Genomic DNA, 19386 nt, shown 5'->3' with positions numbered 1-19386 from the left:
TACAACATGATCCACTAAACCAAGAAGGAATTATGCAGTAGCACCTGGAGCATTACAAGTGCAAGATGGAATTACCAATAAATGATTTCAGACCTAAATAACCGGACAGATTCCAAGAATATGACAAAATACTACTTTATTATCAGTTCAATAAAGTATGGAAACCTTGTGAACAAACAGATTACAGCTCACACACTTAAATACATTTTGGTTACACAAAAGCGTTATACCTCAATGTACGTCAGCTATGATGTCATCCTACGTGGCAATCAGTAAAACCTACCGGACAGAGGGATTGATTAGGGGAACATATATACCTATAGCTTGTTTAGATGTTAGTAACATTTTTGGCTGCCACTTATCTGATAGGAACACCTTGCTCTACCTCAACCTGCCTATAATACATATAATAGCAGCGGATTGGCTTCTGCAACAATGTGTAATCCATCATAGGGCTTGTTAGCAGCACGTAAGCAAAATTAAACCCAGGTGCGGGAAACAACATAAGATAACTGCCCACTTGGCCAATTATCCTACCATCTCTCTTTAGTTAGGCTCTAAGCCAAGGCTTCTTCTTTGTAGTAGACCTTGCTGACTGCTCTCTTCCTCTGAAAGTTAAGGGGAGTGAAGGTACATTGCTATCTTCGTCTGGTGCTTAATGAATAGGCCTGGTTTTCTGGTCTTGCACCATGTGTGAGGAGACCATGACTTTGTCTATCATGTCCTTCTATTTAGTGCTATTTTATTCAATTATAATGGGTGCTATTACTCCTCTTGGACTCTGGAGACTTGGTTGCTCCACCTGGCATATGATTTCTGCATATTTGACTGTCCACTACTTGGCACTCACAAATGGTTACTGTTTTTCTTATTCTAAACGAAATATGTCTTACTTACATGGCTTATCCTCTTCAACTCCTTTTGTACCTTGCAGTTAATTCTTGCTGCCGCATCCTTGACCCTTGGCAAAACAAATATGATTTGTTCTTACATGAATCTGTATTTCTGTGCCTGTTAGCTCTGCAGCCTTGGTCTCTTTCCTTGGGGTTTTTAGCATACTATTATATGAAACTGACGTCCATCTTCTTAACATGGCTGCTTTACCCATGTTATATTTTCTACTGCAGCAAGCTTCTATATTTCTCAATTACCTTGTGTTTCTGCGTATATACATCTATTGCATCTCTTTTCATGTATCTTCGTGTACATGATTTCTTTGCATTTGCACGTTCAGTTACTTTGTTACTTCAATCACATCTTTATTCTTTGAATATTCTGATATCGTTTCAGTGCGTCCTTGTCTCTTTTCTTCATGACTTCCCTTTACACCTGCCAGACTTTACTTATAGCTTATCTATGTCCAGAAGTGTCTGCAGATTTCCTTCTACCACATCAGTTGAGGGTACATTTGGTACGGTTGTCTGAGTGCATAACGTCTTTTATATCTATCTTCGATGCGGTATTGGGATGATACCAGGTGCCATACACAGTACTTTCTTGCTGCTCTTCCAATATGACAGAGCTGAGGGTGTGGGCTCCATGAGTGACGTGTACATCTGCTTCTGTACAGAGATATTCATAGACTTACTGACATAATCAGGCATAAAGGTTCCTGAAACACAAACTGTTGCATTGAACTTGGTGCACCGCCATTACGCGGCAAACATCTGTGAAACCAGTGGATGGGTGCGAAGTCCCTTTTCAAGGCTTCAATACGCACATAGACAACCTAGGACGGGGAGAGCACCCCAGATTGGCCTGGGAAAGAGGGACACACCCTAGGAAGGGGTGGATATTTAAAGCAGGAACAGGAAAAGGGCATTTTGGTTGTACTGGGTGAGGTCATAGGTGGAGCTTGAGGACAACCAAGAGACCAACAGTGGGAAGGAGGGAGCAATGGCTTGTGGAGGAGACTGTAATAACAGGCGAGGTACTGATTTGGGAGTGATAGTGATTCTGCAGATTGAATGTGCACGTTTGTGTGTCGCGCGAGTAGAAGAAGATAATGTAAGGAGTGAATGTGAGGTCAGAGATACCGGGTGAAAGAAGGGTGTTTGTGTGGCATTAAAGTGTAGTGGGAGAAGGAGTGTAGTAGTAGGCTGCAGAAGGAAGTAGTGTGAGGAGGAGTGTAGTAATGGGTGGAGGAGTGTAGTAAAGACAAAAGATACTATAAAGGGAGAGAATAAGGTAGCGAAGAGAATGATAATAACAGAGATGATAGAGATAATGGAGAGGGATGAGCATATTTCTTGAGCAGTAAGGGGAGAGTGTCCATGGAAGGGGATATCAGGGGGCAGTGAGAGACAGTTTTTCTTGAAACAGTGCTGTTGAATAATTTGTCTACATTTTCTGAGAAGTTTATTTTGTACTTGCACCACCAATCTAGCCAATGGGTGCTTCAATCATGACACCGTCCACCATCGCTGATCTATGCTTTGCAAATCTCAGGGGCCACTATTTGGGGATCCCCATCATTCCTGTTAAGGTAGATAGGGGTAATTTTGTTGATGCTATATAAGATCCAAAAACACAGTGGGGTGGTCATTTAAAAAAATGTAAATTGCATGTAGTGGACTGCCAATGTTGACACTTATACGTGCTGCTGGGTCTCCTGCATGCAATGTTAAAATGTGCAAGTTGTATTGTAGAGGTTGTGTTATGTCATTAGGATTTATACTGCATATTGCTGCCATTTGCATGGTCTCTGGGCACTGTGTGGACCTGTAAGGGAGTGGGTGGGTTTGGTTAGTTGGGAGGAGAGGGAAAGGCAAGACTTCAGTGCCTTCTGTTGAGGATGCAGACCGGGAGTACCCTGAGCTCTGAATGCTTGTAAGCTTTCTAGATGAGAGGAATAGGAGGCATTGAAGGCTTAGTGTCCAGAGGTTCGGCCTTGTGTCTATAGTGTGGGAGTGTGTTGGGCAAGTGCTGAGTATGTCAGTTGTAGTTAGAGGTGTACGTTTGTGTTCTTTGAAGTATTAGGGAGAGGGCGCTCTGCAAGTGGCTTGTTTGCATTTGTGGGTGGGGAATAAAGTGTAGAGAATGTGAGGGTTAGTCAAAAGATGGGGATAGATTTTGGGGTTTAAGTAGGACTTTCAAATTATTGGTCTTTCTGTCTGTTGCATTAGCATGAGGCAAATTTGGCTTTAGTTGTTGATGTGTGAAGATGCTCTCTGTTGCAGTCTAGAAATTCTGGGAGACAGGGTAAGTATTCTCTTACGTTGTTTGCAGTGCCTTGATGTGATGTCTTCTGGTTATTATAGTTTCCCGAGTGCCATGCAATGTGTTCTGGGCAGAAGGTTGGGAGCCAGTATGGCATTCCCTTCGGATGTGTCTAGGCATGAACGTAGAATTATGGAGAAGTGTTGTTTTCGCCGTTTCGTGGGTGCAGGTTAAACTTTCATTTTGTTAAGGTTTTAAGACTTTTTCTTAATTTCAAGTGGTTCTTTAGGGTACAGATATCCTTTGGTAGCATGTTCCAGTGTTTGGCCCCCTTAGTGAAAAAGGCGAGCATTAGTGTCTTTCTCTGGAAAAAAAATCTTCTTGTTTCTAAAATTATGTTGTTTATCAATTGGTTGGGAGAGTAAGATTTTGTTTTGGAGGTATTCTGTTCCTTGATCTTGAAGTGCTCTGTGTAGAATGCAGAGAGCCATAAATTGGCTGCTTTTGTGGAGTGCTCGGAGAGGTGTTGTTATTTGTTTCCTCCTGTGAATTCTGAGTATAGGAATCTCGCTACTATGTTTTGGCTCCATTGACATTTTTTGTGAGGTAGTCTGTCATTCCTAGGTAAATGCTGTTTGCGTAGTCGATTCTTGAAAGAATCAGGGCGGTGATGACTAGCACTTCGTGTGCAAAGGAGTGGCAGGGAATAATTCAATGGATGGAGCAGAGCTGGGAGAAGCACTTTCTGGCTGTTGCGCTGACTTGGCGTTCCAGCGTTCTATCATTGTCCATCAATACGCCTGCTTTTTTGATCACATTAGATGGTTTAGAGCAGGCACCCAAAGACCATGGTAGAGGTGTTTCAGGTGCAGCATGAGGTGAGAATATTATTTTTTCTATTTTGTATGGGTCGAGTTTTAGGTAGTTGGCTGCCACCTATTTATGTAGTCACTGATGGTGGTGCTGGAGTTACCATCATCTCTCATTGTTCATATGATTTGCGTTTCATCCACATTGCTGTAACAGATGAGCCCATAAGATTTTAAAAGGTAAAGAACAAAACAGGGGGGAAAAAAACCTTTTCGCTTCTATGCTGAGTCTTGTCAAAAAAGTAAATACTGTCTGCAAGTTACGCTTTGCAGGTGGTATTTACTAATGGATACATGTGGAATCTGCCTACGTTTATCGGGAACTAAATAGAGGCGGATTCCAAAAGAGAATTATATGCACACCCAAAATGAAGTGCACTCACAAAACAGAGGCAGAGTTTCGAGTTGAGAATGTAACTCCGCTGTGTGTCTCTTCTCCGCCTTGTGGGCATTTGAAAATGAGATGGAGTGCAATATTCTTTATTACTTCATTTTTAGCTCTGCCCATACACAATTATGCTGTGTATGTGTGTGTGTGTGTGTGTGTGTGTGTAGATCCTAACGTGGCAGACCCTAACACAGATGCACTGACTGCCTGAAGTACCACCTGAGCGGGGGACACAGGCTTTTGCTTAAATTGAACCCTTAATTGGACTAACTGAAGTTACTATGCAGAGGCAGGGGCATGTCCTGGGTTTGGCCTGGAGTGGCACGTGCTGCACCTGGAATCTGATTGGCCATCCCAGGTGTCACCCCATCAGGGGCGTTGCTAGGGGAGGGGCTAAGGGGGCTATATCCCCTGGTCTTTTGGTTGTAGCCCTGGATAGAATATCGGGAGCTACAACCAAAAGGCTAGCTAGCCCCCAGTCCCGACAGTTCTGACATCAGTGTAGCCCCGGGTCTTTTTCAGACCTAGCAACACCCCTACACCCCATTATCCTAAACTATGACCGTTACGTCTGTGGGCGCTCGTACTTCATGCCACCCCTGCATAAGTCAGTGCCCCACTTGGGCCACCCCTATCCAAAGTGTCTGGACAGGCCACTGTGCAGAGGTGGAACAAAGTATTAGCTTTCGAATGAAGTCTGTGGGAATTTGTATGCTAATGCTTTGTTCCATCTCTTCATAGTGCCTTTAGTAAGTCAATAAAAGGTATCAAAACCTGCATCCTGTGTGATTTTAGAACTGGACCAACCGGGCGTTGAACTTTTCTTCACGTTTAAATGGAAGGGAAACACCTACAGGGCAAATGCCAAAGAGCTTCTGTCACACTGCGCTTGCGCATCACTGCTATTTGTGTAGCCACCAATGCCAGATTTCTTTCGTAAAAGGATGTTTTTTAACTGAAAAAACCTGATCTATGCTAATGACATGGACACCTCCAAGGGGGTCATTTTCTCTTAAATATAAATTGCTTTCAGAACTCCACCAATGATTGCAATTATGCGCTGTTTGGGCCTCTGTCACCAATTCCCAATATTTGCGAGACAGAATGCAAAATTGAACAGTAAAACAAGGGGAAATCACCTGTACTCTTCACTGTTACCTTCCGTTTTGCAAATAATTGAGCGCCGCCTGAAAATTACTAATCAATTCCTGTGGCACCCACATGCCCATTAACAGATGCTAATTTGGGGAGGATTTCATAAAAATCCATTAATTTTACGCCAGCATGAAAATCTCACGCAGGTCTAAAATGAAGTGCGAAGAAATGCCAGATGGGAAACGGACAGCAGCGAGGTTAACCTCACTCTGCACCCGTCCTCCACCTGGCATGTGTACGTAATTGGACTGGAGTGAAAAATAGAGGTGTGAAATCAATATGCCTTGCTTTTATGCCTCCATTTGCCCCAACACGCAGTTAACCTGACCAGAGTTTGCATTTTGTCATCACGAGTTCCATTGTCTATTTCTGCAACAGTGCAAGCTGTCCCCTTTCTATGTCCGCAACAGTGCAGATGTATATCAGATGAAATTGCTGAAGAACATATTTTCAAGTCCACAAAATGAAAAATGAGGATTGGCTTTGGGAACCCGCCCCCGGAATTGTATTTACTCTTCAACTGTTGCCATGGTACAGGACCTTGTTCAGCATCAAATCGGCTAATTGTGTAAGCCTGTATAATCTAAAATTATCTCAAACTTGATTGTTTACATTATTAAAGATTCAAAGTAGATTTCACAAACCTCATTGCAACTATTTATAGATCAAGTCAATAAGACTCAAATCAAAATGCCAATTATAAGACGTCAAAACAAACAGCCAACTTGGACTTTACGCACCAGGGAGCCTTTTCAAGACTATTCTTGCCATAACTTCCATTGATATTCTCTCGCCTTTCTTCATAACATGTCAAAATGATTAATTATTGTCCGAATACAGCAGTCTGTTTCAAATGTCCAATTATAGCAAATGTTCCCTTTGTATACATTTAATTTTATTCAACATGAACTTAGAGGACACATTCTAATACATCTTTGATGGCACTCAGAAGCATGCATTGGTGTTGGATTACGCTTGCAGTCGCTTTTGATGTACTCAGGTTTGTTTCTAATGACGTTAAGTGATATCAGAGCACTGAGATCACGGAGATAGTTTGTGGTTGGATAATGTGAGCGTGTGTCCTGAGGAAGATCTGTGCATATCTTGCTTTACCAAATGCAATCTCTTGATTGTTTTTCTTTAATGACATTACTGGCTGGCGCCCAATTGGTGGTCCTGTATATCATTGGAATGTTTCAATGTAAACATGGAAATCATAGGCATTGCATTGTAAACAAAAACAATGTAAGAAAGGCTGGAATGCACGTGTAGTAATCACAGACCCCGAATTATGAATGAAGAAATTGTTGAAACTGTGACATGCAAACATAGTAACCAGTTCTACGCAGTGTAGCTAAAAAAGCAAAAGATATACTATATTTTAACATAGAAATAGAAGACATACTAATATGTAAACACAACTTAAAGATGCTCTCTTTCTCCCTATGCTTTCCCGCACTCATTATTCCTCTTTACTTCCTTTTTCGGTCTTGCCCCGCCAGTGTCTGGGAGATCATTGGGCAGAATGATGGCGGGCTGTCGGTTCTGAGGACATTTCGCTTGCTGCGGGTTCTGAAACTAGTGCGGTTCATGCCGGCCTTGAGACGCCAGCTGGTGGTCCTGATGAAGACGATGGACAATGTGGCAACCTTCTGCATGCTGCTGATGCTCTTCATCTTCATTTTTAGGTGAGGACAACACAATGCTATTGGGCACCCCTTTACGGCTCACTCCCTGCCAGGCTAATCCAGTCATAGGGATGCCAATCTCGGAATCTGATGATCAAGTGAGCCGTCCACTATGTACCCGTGTGCCAATTCTCTGAACCATCCTATACTGCAGGTGACAGACTCCATTTTTGAGTATCAATATGTGAGCCCATTCAGTCGTGGAGGTGATAGGCTCTCTATCCTTGTTCCAATTTCCTGTGACTGTCCTGCGCCAGAAGTGACAGACTTCTTGTTTCAGTGCCAGGTTCCTGACCTAATCCAGTCCACGAGGAGACCGACGCTTCCTAGTCATACCACTGCTGTGATCCAATCAGTCATAAGAATGGCAGGCTATGTATATTGCAGCCAATCTGTGACTCCATTCTGCTTTACAGGTGAAATATCTAGTATTTCTGGGCCATTTTCTTGATCCCATCTGGTCTTAAAAGCCGTAGTGTACGATTGGCCAGTGCCCGTCCGTTCCTGTAGATGAGAAGCTCTGGATCGCATCAACAGTTCCATGAGCCATGTGGGTCTAGACATGACAGGTTCTATACCTCTATGCCAATTCCCTCACCCTATCAAGTCCCTGGGGTGAAAGGTGGCATATTGTGTACTGTATCTCTGTACCAAAACCCTCACTGTCCACTGAGTCCTTGAGGTGACAGGCTCTGTATCCCTCTGTCAATCTCCTGAATCCAGCTGACTACCTCTATACCCCGGCGCCAATCCCTTGCACTCATCAAATCATACAGGTAATCGACTAACCAGCCCTGTCCCAATCCCTTGCTATGGTTAGTGGCCCTTACCACATGTCTCCACCTTTTTGTATTCTCCTTTTCTTTTAACCTTTATTTATGATTTTCATTATTTTCACTGCAACTACCAAGATGTGCATATAAGCTGTCATCCTTATTATTATTATTATTATTATTATTATTATTATTATTATTATTATTATTATTATTATTATTATTATTATTATTATTATCCTGCACAGGGAGCTGTCACCATGCTATGCCCAACAACAAGCATGAGCATATAGGCAGTGATGTCTCGCTATGAGCAAGAAGATACATCTGCCCGTTACTCCTCTTCCGAGCCATGTGAGTCCTGTTCCAGTCTCACTGATGGGGCATTGCTTAAATACACCTTCTGTATCCTCCTTGCAGTATCCTGGGTATGCACATCTTCGGATGCAAATTCAGTCTTAGGACCGACTCCGGAGACACCGTCCCCGACCGCAAGAACTTTGATTCGCTTCTCTGGGCCATTGTCACTGTATTTCAGGTAAGTCTGGACGGGCAAGATGGTTGCATACTAAAGCTGGTCTTTGCATGGGGGTGCTGGGTCACTCACTCTATGGAGTGTGCTTGGAAGGGCAAAGCTGGGCACACACTAGAATGGATCTCTGTCTGTAAGCAGCACACACGATGTTGGGTTATTGTATCACTTTGCAACATGCCTTGGAGGGACAGGCTCATCACACTCAATGGTGAGACGCTGCATCAATATGGACAATACTTATGAAGGACCAGCCAGGTCACACACAGGTTAATTCATATTATTTATATAGCTATGCTTATGAAGGAATGAGTGGGCACACTATGGGGTGGCTCAGCATATGGGCCATTTGTCTTGGGACGATAGCTCAGGGGCAACGTGTTCGCCTTGGTAGCAAGACAACGCTGAGCAACACAGGTTCGATCCCCAGGTCCGCCCTTAGAAACCTCTGGGTATTAAGTGCGATATAAATAACCCATTACATTTCTAATTTCTCTGTGTGATAGCTCAGTAGATTCAGTTTGATAATTCAGTGTGGGAACTCAATTTGCTGCTCAATGAGCTATCGTTTTCTGGTAGCTGAGTGGAGCTCGGTATAGTTGCTCAGTTTTCTAGCTCTATTCACTAGCTCAGTGTGCTAGATAACTGTCGGTGTATGTGGGAACTCTGTGCTATAGCTCTGATTCGCCAGTGTGCCCAAGGGTATTACGTGGTATTTGCGACAGTAATTACTTCGAAGTAATTGACATCAAATTAATTACTTTGAAAACACTTCAAATTATACAGCGGGTTGTGGGTTACGCGGTTAAAAGGGGTGGGGAGGGGATTGGTGTAGGCATACTGGTGTAGGGGAAAAGGGGCAGCGGGGGTGCTAATAAAAAAATAAAAAGAAAGCGATTTTTCGAACCTGCTCATGACATTCCCTTGTCCTTCTCCTTTCAAATTCGCTGTAGGAGGACAATGCTCTGAAGGTGCTAGGCTTGGATAAATGTGCACTTAACTCATGTTTGAGAATGCTCTCTCCCCCCCCCCCCAGATTCTGACCCAGGAGGACTGGAATGTTGTCTTGTACAATGGCATGGCGAGTACTTCCCCTTGGGCTGCCCTCTACTTTGTCGCTCTGATGACTTTTGGCAACTACGTCCTCTTCAACCTCCTCGTGGCTATCTTGGTCGAGGGGTTCCAAGCAGAGGTGAGATATCATCATATTAGTTTTGGGCTTCTGTTGGGGGCCAAGAAGGAAGTAAAAGTGTCTCTTTGATGACTCAACAATATATTCATCCAAGATTGTTACATGTTTAACCAACTCACACCGTATATTATGTTATGCTATTTGGTTTTCTAAAGAGCAATGTTATCAATATCTGTATTTTATTGCATTGCTTATAGCGTGTACTGAGCTTGAGAGCAGCAGAGCCCTTTCAACGGGATGGTGCCAGCTGTGGGTTTGGCATTTTATAAACTAGCGCAGGACTGTTGGTGGAGGTAGGGTGGGATTTTTATTCATCCAGCAGATTTTGTTGAAAGAACCACATTTTTTAGGGTTTTGCTGAACTAAAGGTTGATGGGGACATTCCGAACCTCCACCAGGAATGAGTTTGAGATGGACGGGTGTGGCAGGAGGACTGCTTGTGAGTCTTCTCTTCAAGAGCTATCTTGGTTTCCAACCTTTTGACGTTTCTTCTGAAGTGAGATGAGAAAGCAACCAGAGGTGTGGTGTTTAGTCACCAAGTATTCTGGTGTTTTCCGTTCCAAACTGCTTTTTAGGTGATACTTGCAGTTTTGAATATGATCTTTATGAAGAGGAGAAGCCAGTGAAGCATGTGCAGTGTAGACAAGATATGATTGAATTTGCAGTTGCCTGCAAGGAGGAGGGCTGCCTAGTGGTGGGGAGTCATGAGGCAGGTCATGTGTGCTGCTATAGGCCTGGTAAGGAGGGCGTTTCTCCCATTGATGTGTGAGCTCACAAGGCCTTGGACCACTGTGCAGAAGTCTTTTGGAAGGAAAGGCTACTTTCAACAATTAACCCCAGAGATTTGCCTGAGTTTTATAGCTGCTGGGGGAATCATTCCAGCCTCACGTCGCCCACCCATTGTTACGAGTTGTGGTTTTATGGGGGTACCAATGAGGACAAAGTCAATTTTGGTGGGGTTCAGTTAAAGGCAAGTTGTTGACATCCATATTTGGATGGCAGCCAGGTATTTGCGGAGAAGAACAATGTCTGTCCCGTTGGCCACTGACCATAAGGCACAGATTAGTGTCATCAGCGTACCAGTTTATGGCTATTTCGGGTACTTTAGGGACATTCCCTTGAGTTCCATGTATAGATTTAAGGCAATTGGGGGACCCCACGTGGGACTGGGTGTCAGTTGAATCTGTTGAGCCCATCTGTATGGCCTGGCATCTGCCGTATAGGTTGGATGTAAACCTTTTTGGATGGTTCAGGATAAGCCCATCCTGTTGGTGAGGAGGTAGAGGAGTCGTAAGTAGCCAAAAGGTTGATGGTCTAGAAAGAACGAATCTCCTGTGTCGATGATTCGTATTGCATCATTCACCACTTAGGTGGTTGCAGTCTTGGTGCTGCATTTGGGGTGTGTTAAGAGGGATTTCTGAACTCTGACCTGGAGGGGCAGAGGTTCAGAAGGCCAACCTATTTCTTGGAACAGGGTAACCTCTGGACAAGCCAGACCAATCAAGGTAGCTGTGGCAGACGGTCAAGACTAAGTCTCAAGATGGGTGAGGGTGGCTGAAAGACCTCAATGAGCAGACACAGCAAGGACACTTACAAATTACTCCAGACAGGTGTTATATTAAAAATATAGACACATTTATTGCAAGGCCTTTGGAATATTGACCATAGCAAAGAATCACAATAATACTAAAGTAAACCAACACATCACAATCAACACAATATATATACAAGACCAGAGGAGTCTAACGGATTAAGAAGCACAAAATATGTAGACCACCTAGATGGGGAGGAAAACAGGCAGTGCAAGTAATCTTTAGACCCAGTTCCACGTCAAGGATACACCTAACTAAGAGGCAGTCCAAGCCCTACGAAGAGAAGAGCCTTATGCTCAATAGTACATGCACGTGCTTGTGCCAATGGCCAAGGTAGGGTCTCTTCAAGGGTCGCTAGCAGTTCAGGAAGGTGGATAAGGTCGATGAAGAACAAGTCCCCACTATTCAAGCAGGTCCTCCACTTGCGGGCAGAGGCAGGTTGAGAGTGCAGGATGGAGTCGCTATTTTGCAATAGCGGTGGAAAGTAAAGGGGCCCTTGGGGGCCACTTTGTGCGTAAAAATGGGCTCCTGGGCTAGGGGCCACCAGTTGGGGTATGGACTACTCACCGGTCCCCGACGCAGGCATACCCAGACTTCGCCAGTACAGTCCACTTCGCTGGCAGGTTCGAATGCGACAATCAGGATGTCTCGACACTGTGTAGTTTCCATGGTAGCAGGCTTCAGCGGGTCATAAGTGCAGCGAACTTGCACAGGTCGTTGCCACAGCAGGGCAACGCGGTAACCGCGTTTATTCCAGTCCGGGCGCACTCGTCTCACTTCAGACCTGGGAATGCCAAGTGTACAAAATTCGGTGTGTGGGGGCCGTGGACACAGAGCAAGCAGTATACCAAGTTTCGAGGGCTTCCTCGAAACCGGACGCTGACAGAGCAAACGTCCAGCATAAACTGGTCTGCCGAGAATAGTTGGTCCCACTATTCCATGGGTCGAAGCGCCTTTGCAGACCTTCTAGGACGATCAGATACAGAGGGGTCTCGCAGGACGATAGCGGGCTCAGGGTGCCAAGCCTTCCAGCAGATCACCAGCCGTTCCTCGACTCGGCTTCTTGTTGCAGGATACTTGGCTCCTTATCCTTTGTTCGTGTGAACTCAGGAGATCGACATGGTAGTGGTGTTCTCGGCCTCCTCTTATCAAAAGTTCCCTTCGCGCCAAAACGGAGAGGACCCAATGGGAGATCTGCTCACAAACACTCACTCCATACGTGGACCAATCACGGTGGTCCCAGGTATTCAGGACACTACAGACTCTCTGGCACCCAGGATGTGTATTTGGAACAGACTTCCCAGCCCACATCCTGGAGGCACACACAAGGCATGCAGAAGCCGGCAAAAGCTTTGGGGTTTTGCGGGAAAGTGCATGACCAAATAAGGACTGACCCAGGTCGGCTCGACCTGGGGAGGGTGAAGGGGCAAGATGCCCAAAGGACAGGACAAAGAACCTCATGGCATGGCCATTTTGGAGCCAGGCCACCTATTTGTGCCAAACGCGGTAAGCGCGGATAACATGGCAAGAAAAGGTTCAAAATATAAGATAAACGATAGCTGCCACCAGTCCTGTCCGTGACACATTTGCACAGTTCATAAAAAGTCCAGCGAGAGTTTTTAGGGCCTTTGGAATGACTAGAGACCGAAGGGTGCGGTAAAGTAAGTTACATTGCACTCTTGTTACATGTTGTACAAAAGCTGCAACATGAGGAAAGGACTACGGGAAACAAAGTCTCCCAGTACTGACTGTCTTAAGGGCATGTCAGTTTCCCCATAAGAAGTGAGCGAAAGCCCAGAGGAGTGCGGCTGAGGGCTGCGCTTCTCTGGCAAAGGTTAGGTCAGGGTGTAGAACAGCAGCAAAACGTTTGCGGGTTGACACATGGAGGGAAAATTACATTTGAATATCAAATCTTTCCTAACAGGGTGAATGCCGGATTGGTAATCAATAAGCTTCTCGATGGACGAGAGGCAAGTGACATGTCTGTAGTTAACTAGGTGTTCTCTGTAAAGCGAGGGTTTTTTGAGATTTGCTGATTTTTGTATGTATGAAACCATGGAGTGATTGCAATAAGTTCCTTATGTTTTGTACACTTTCCTTTCATCTGCAGTTTAAAAAAAAAAAGATTTGAACTTTTTCTATTTGCACATTTTTGTTGTTTTCCCCTACATGTTTACTTTTATATTTGAAAGTTGCAGTTTAGTTTTCGCCAGCATTTTTATTAGGTATCCTGGGTTAACGTTTACTTCGTACATCAATTTAAAAAACACTTGATTTAAGTGTGTGCATTACTTCAAATGAAAACGTAATTCACTGTTCGCATTCCTTTTATTGAAGGTGTGAAGTAAATTGTATACATCATTTTCAGTTTTAGTTAAGCTGTTACACTTAGTTTTTATTTTACCCTTACATTTAATGAGATTATTCGTTTTAAACATCTTTCTTTTTATTTTGGTACACTTATTTTGTTACTTATTTTTTTCAGAAGTTTTAATAGAAGTCTGTGTCCAATCTTATAATGTTTATCAAGGGTTTCATTTCAGCTATATCACCTCTTTAACATAACACTGAGTTTTAAGTCACCCACACAAAGCTACAATTCTAAGGTGTATACATTTTTTAGCAGGTTGCATTGGTGGCATGACATCTGGAAAATGTTTATATTGACTTTAGCATAATTTTTTAACAACCGTTGGGCACCATATTTGGGTTTTGGCCGTGCTTTAAAAAATAATCTTCTTTTCAATGTCACTTTTTGAAGGTTTTATATTAGTCTCAAAATCATGTTCCTTTTAAAGTGTAGTTCAATGCCAAAATACATTCTTTGAAGCTTTTATTTTATTTTGAAGAATGTTTTTGTTCAAAATTCGAATTTCCTTAGTTGTAGTATCACTTTTATTTATTTATTTATTTGTATTTGTAAAGCGCACAAACAGCCCGCAGACATTGAGGTGCTGAATCAGAGCTTAAGGAGGCTTACTTGAGGGTTACATTGAAGCCACCCTAAAAGAGCTTAACTACATTACAGTGGTTACAAGTTACAGTATATTGCCGGTATTAGTGTATCAAACAAAGAGGTTGGTCTTGATGGCCTTACGGAAGACAGTGTGGGATTCAATGTCTCTGAGATGGGGCGGGAGCGCATTCCAGAGGGAGGAGCAACTGACGGGAAGCTGGAGCCGCCCGCACGTACTTTGTGGGTCCTGGGGACAGACAAAAGGTTAGAGTACTGTGATCTGGAAGGTTTGTGCAAGGGGAGTTTGATAATCCTACGAGTTAGGTAGGGAGGAGCAAGGTCATGGAGACATTTGTGAGTCAGGGCCAGTGCTTTGAAGATGATTCTTTGTTTAACAGGAAGCCAGTGGACTTGTCTTCTGAGTTCAGAAATGTGGTCTTTGCGCGATAGGCCTGTGGCGGCTCTGAGCGCGTTATTTTAAACAGTTTGGAGTTTAGCGATATTCTTGGCAGTGGTACCAATGAATAAGGCTTTGCAATAATCAAGTCTCGAGCCAATGATGGCCCTAGCGATGGTGAGCCAGTTTTGTTGGGACAAGAGTGGTCGGGTAGCATTGATAAGTTTTGAATAATAGGCGGACGAGGATGCTATGGCATTGACCTGTCTGTTCATGGACATGTCTGGTTCTAGATATACTCCAAGGGTTTTGATGGACGGAGAAACAGTAATAGGGATATTGTCAATGACGAAGGAGGAGTATGGTTTGTTCGACTTGTTTAAGGTGGATTGCAAGCCAACCAGCAGGAGCTTGGTTTTGTCACTATTGAGGCAAAGCCAGTTTTCTGCCATCCAGGTTTGAATTGTTGAGTAAATGGAGTTTAAAGTATTCTGGTCAGATGTGTAGTCACCTGACAAGGGAATAAGTACCTGGGTGTCATCTGCATAATTTATGTATGAGATGCTCATGGAGTCGAGGATTTTAAAGAGTGGCCTCGTGAAGAGGTTGTAAAGGGTGGGGGCCGTGCAGGAACCTTGCGGGACACCACACTTGATGGTGCTGGGGTCGGCACAGGAGAAGTCTAAGAAGACCTTCATAGTTCTCCAGCATGGGGTCTGGCATGGATTCACATGCTCATGAATATTCCCCGTCGTCAGGCGGCCTGGAATCCTCAGTAAAGAAAAAATCAGTATCAGTTTCGTTTCTGATCTGCCTTTCTTAGTAGTAACCAATCACTGATCTCTGGGTCATACTGCCCCCAGCCAATGACTGCCCTCTCCCTAAGCCCCTCCCCTGGCAGCCAACTTCAGATTTTTACCACATGCTCAAGTGTTGGGAGTCCTCGTGTTTAGCTCTCGAGCTTTTGCTGCGTTTTGCGCTTTTTTCAGAGATTCTCATTTTTCGGTCAAATAGAGCCTCAAGCTCCACGAGATTGGGTCCTTCCATGCTATGATCGCCAGGGCATCTGAGCTTTTTCAGCTCTGCCCCGAAGAGAAGACGAAGGAAGGTTTCCTTTACCAACAGCGCGAGGCCAAGAGGAAGACAGTCCTCGCCGTGCCTCTGTTGGATGACATCTGGGACGAGGGTCTCACCCTTCTTAAGAACCCATCTACGACGCCTGCCAAGAGGGATCGGTACGAGAAGAAGTACCGGGTCCCCAACGCGGCCCCTTTGTGCTTTAGGGCGAAACCGACCCATGACTCGGTCGTCTCAGTGACGGCCAAGAAGAAAGCGGGGGGGCATCAGCCTCAATGTCAACTTCCCCACCAGACGGTGAAGGAAAGAAGCTGGATGCAATGGGACGACGAGTTATCTCATCAGCGGCAACAACGATTAAGGCGGCCAACGCCCTTACGATCGTGCCCCGCTACGACAGGGAGTTATGGTACAAGATCGCCACCCTGTTGGACTTCCTACCGGACGACAAGAGGGCTGAGGCCCTGGAGATCTTGCAGGAAGGTGAGGTAGTGTCGGACCACGCCATAACGGTGGCAACGGACATTGCAGACACCGGTTTCCGCCAGCTACGCAACATCGTTTGCCTCAGACGACGAGGGTCGGCTCAAGGCGCCGGATTTCCGCCAGGACGTACCAGCCAAGGTTTTGGACATGCCGTGTGACGGGAACAACCTGTTTGGGAAAACAGTGGATAAGTCCCTCCAAGCCATCAAGGCGGACATGGAGACAGCTCAGGCTCTAGGAGTTATCCAGCAACGAAGGCCGTCCTTTTGAAGCTCCGGAGGGAAGCCTCCAAGGGATTTGGCGGTGGCTCCTCTACGTACCGCCAAGCGGCCCTCTCCTCGTCGCAGGAAGCCTATAGAGGATGAGGCAAGTCGGGTGGATCCCGCCATCGTCGCCAGGGAGGCCAAGGCGGCAAGGCGGCAAGGCGTCCTCCAAGCAAGATTGAACCGACCGTGGCGTCAGGCTCCCACCGAAGCACCCCGGTGGGAGGCTGGCTGGCGAAGTTCATCAGCGTGTGGGAGTCCATCTCCACCAACCGTTGGGTGCTGGATGCCCTGGCCCAGGGGCACACCCTCGAATTTCTAAAAAAGTGCCCCCGCATTCCTCCCGTGGCCAGGAAAGAAAACCACATCCCTCAACCGCTGTTGGAGGTAACGGCGATGCTCAAGAAAGGTGCCATCGAGCTCGTCTCAAAGAGGCTCCGGGGCTCTGGAGTATACTCAAGGTACTTACTCAAGACAAAGAAGACAGGAGGGTGGCGACCCATCATGTACCTGCGACGACTGAACAAGTACATCAAGGCACAGAAATTCTGGATGGTCACCCTCCAGCACGTGCTAGGACAGCTGGAGGAGGGCGATTTCCTGTCGTCGTTGGATTTGAAGGATGCATACTTTCACATTCCCATTCTAAAAGGACACCAGAAGTTCCTCAGGTTCGTGGTCCAAGGGCAGCACTACCAGTTCAAGGCCCTCCCATTCGGATTGAAGTCGGCACCCAGGATTTTCACCAAGTGCCTCGCTCCAGTGGCGGTGCGGCTGCGCCTGCAGGGGATCCACGTCTACCTCTACCTGGATGATTGGCTCATCCGCGCAAGGACAAGGGAGCTCGCCGTAGAACACGCAGCAAAGACGGTCTATCCTTCATCATGACCCGGAGTCGCTGAACTTGCAGGCCTGGCTCCTGCAGCACTAGAGTTTGGAGGGTACGATATCCCGGCTGACTGCAGAGAGGTTCTTGCAAAGGCCTGGGCGTCCTCAACTCTCAAGTGCTACGGACATAAGTGGAAGAGGTTCTCTGTCTGGTGCCGTGCACAGAAGATTAACCCTCTGCGGATTACGGCCCCTCAAGTATTGCCGTACCTACTGTCGCTGGCCAAGGCTGGACTAGCTCACGCTTCCATCAAGATACATCTGGCTGCGATCTCCCGATACACCAGAACTATGGGACGGGCGTCCTTGTTGTCTCATCGCCTGGTGAAGGAATTTATGAAGGGACTGTTCCGATCGTTCCTGCCAGTGAAGGCTCCTGCCCCGGCGTGGAAACTCAACGTGGTGCTGTCTACGCTCATGGGGGCGCCATTCGAGCCTCAGCATTCGGCGCCGTTAAAGTTCCTGTCATGGAAGACAGCATTTCTTGTGGCCATCACCTCCGCACGACGAGTGGGAGGGATCCAGTCCCTATCCTGCAAGCCTCTATACTTGACTTTTCACGACACAAGGGTGGTGCTGAGGACGCACCCCTCCTTTATGCCCATGGTGCCGTCGGACTTCCACCTCAACGAGCCCTTGGTGTTACCAGTTTTCTTCCCGTCGCCTTTGTCGCCGGCCGAGAGGACTTTGCACTCGCTGGATGTGGCTAGAGCGCTGAAGTTCTATGTGGACCACACAAAGAGTTTTCGGAAGACGTCACAGCTATTTGTGAACTTTGAACCTGTGAACCAAGGGAAGGCTCTCTCGAAGGCTTCCATTTCCAGATGGCTCTCCACTGCATCATGCACTGTCACCGGTTGGCAAACCGACCGTTGCCCAGCCGTCCGAGAGCCCATTCAACCAGAGAGCTCGCTGCTACCACAGCGTTCTTGTCTGGTGTGCCCCTGCTGGACATCTGCAGGGCTGCTACGTGGAGGTCGACGCACACCTTCACGAGATTCTACTGCCTCGACTGAGATTCCAGAGAGGAGTCCAGAGTTGGCCAAGCAGTGCTGCGCAACCTGTTCGCCTGAAGGTGGGCCTGGTGAGGAGGTAAGAGTGCTTAATGTTGAGTTTATGTAATGCTTAATGTTGAGCCTTTGCCACCTCCCGTGGTTGTGCATGTGTGTACTGCTGTGTATTCTTATATTCATGAGCATGTGAATCCATGCCAGACCCCATGCTGGAGAAGGAACAAGTTACTTACCTGTAACTGTTGTTCTCCAGCATGGGTCTGGCATGGATTCACATGCGAACCCTCCCTCCTACCCCTCTGCGGCGCTTCACTTGGTCATACTGCCACTTTACGTGCTACCAAATCTGAAGATGGCTGCCAGGGGAGGGGCTTAGGGAGAGGGCAGTCATTGGCTGGGGGCAGTATGACCCAGAGATCAGTGATTGGTTACTACTAAGAAAGGCAGATCAGAAACGAAACTGATACTGATTTTTTCTTTACCGAGGATTCCCAGCCTGACGACGGGGAATATTCATGAGCATGTGAATCCATGCCAGACCCATGCTGGAGAACAACAGTTACAGGTAAGTAACTTGTTCCTTCTGTCTTTTAAGAATGACTCTATCCATTTGCAGGCATTGTCGGAGAAGTTGGCTATTGAGGATAGATGCTGGCAGAGAGTTTTGTGGTTGACTAAGTCAAATGCTGCTGACAGGTCGAGGAGCAGGAGGAGCACAGGTTTGCCTGCGTCTCTGAGGTCATCGATTTGATTTTTCAGGTCAAGGAGAGCAGTTTCGGTTCCATGCCGTGGCCTGAACCTTGATTGTCTAAGACCAAGGAGATGGTTGTCCTCTAGAAATTTCTGTATTTGCAGGTAGGCTGCTTTATCCAGAATTTTCAGTAGGAAGGGAACAGTAGTGATGGGCCTGTAATTTGTGGGGATGGCAGGGTCAAGTGAAGGTTTTTTGAGGAGCGGG

General features: G+C 46.0%; 1 protein-coding gene across 3 annotated transcripts in view; it reads left to right on the top strand.

Annotated features, from left to right (window-relative positions):
- Positions 1 to 19386, top strand: part of CACNA1I (calcium voltage-gated channel subunit alpha1 I) — a 1993092-nt gene that overhangs the window by 1629788 nt on the left and 343918 nt on the right. For all 3 annotated transcript variants that reach the window (XM_069652938.1, XM_069652937.1, XM_069652936.1), the window contains exons 12-14: positions 7074 to 7259; positions 8453 to 8570; positions 9601 to 9756. In XM_069652938.1, the coding sequence (XP_069509039.1) occupies positions 7074 to 7259; positions 8453 to 8570; positions 9601 to 9756 (460 nt within the window). The remainder of the gene's footprint in view (positions 1 to 7073; positions 7260 to 8452; positions 8571 to 9600; positions 9757 to 19386) is intronic.

This window comes from Ambystoma mexicanum, chromosome 3q, assembly GCF_040938575.1.
Source record: "Ambystoma mexicanum isolate Mex_15411 chromosome 3q, UKY_AmexF1_1, whole genome shotgun sequence".
Taxonomy (NCBI): Eukaryota; Metazoa; Chordata; class Amphibia; order Caudata; family Ambystomatidae; genus Ambystoma; species Ambystoma mexicanum.
The sequence above is the reverse complement of the archived record's forward strand: the minus strand, read 5'-3'. Positions and strand labels throughout refer to the sequence as shown.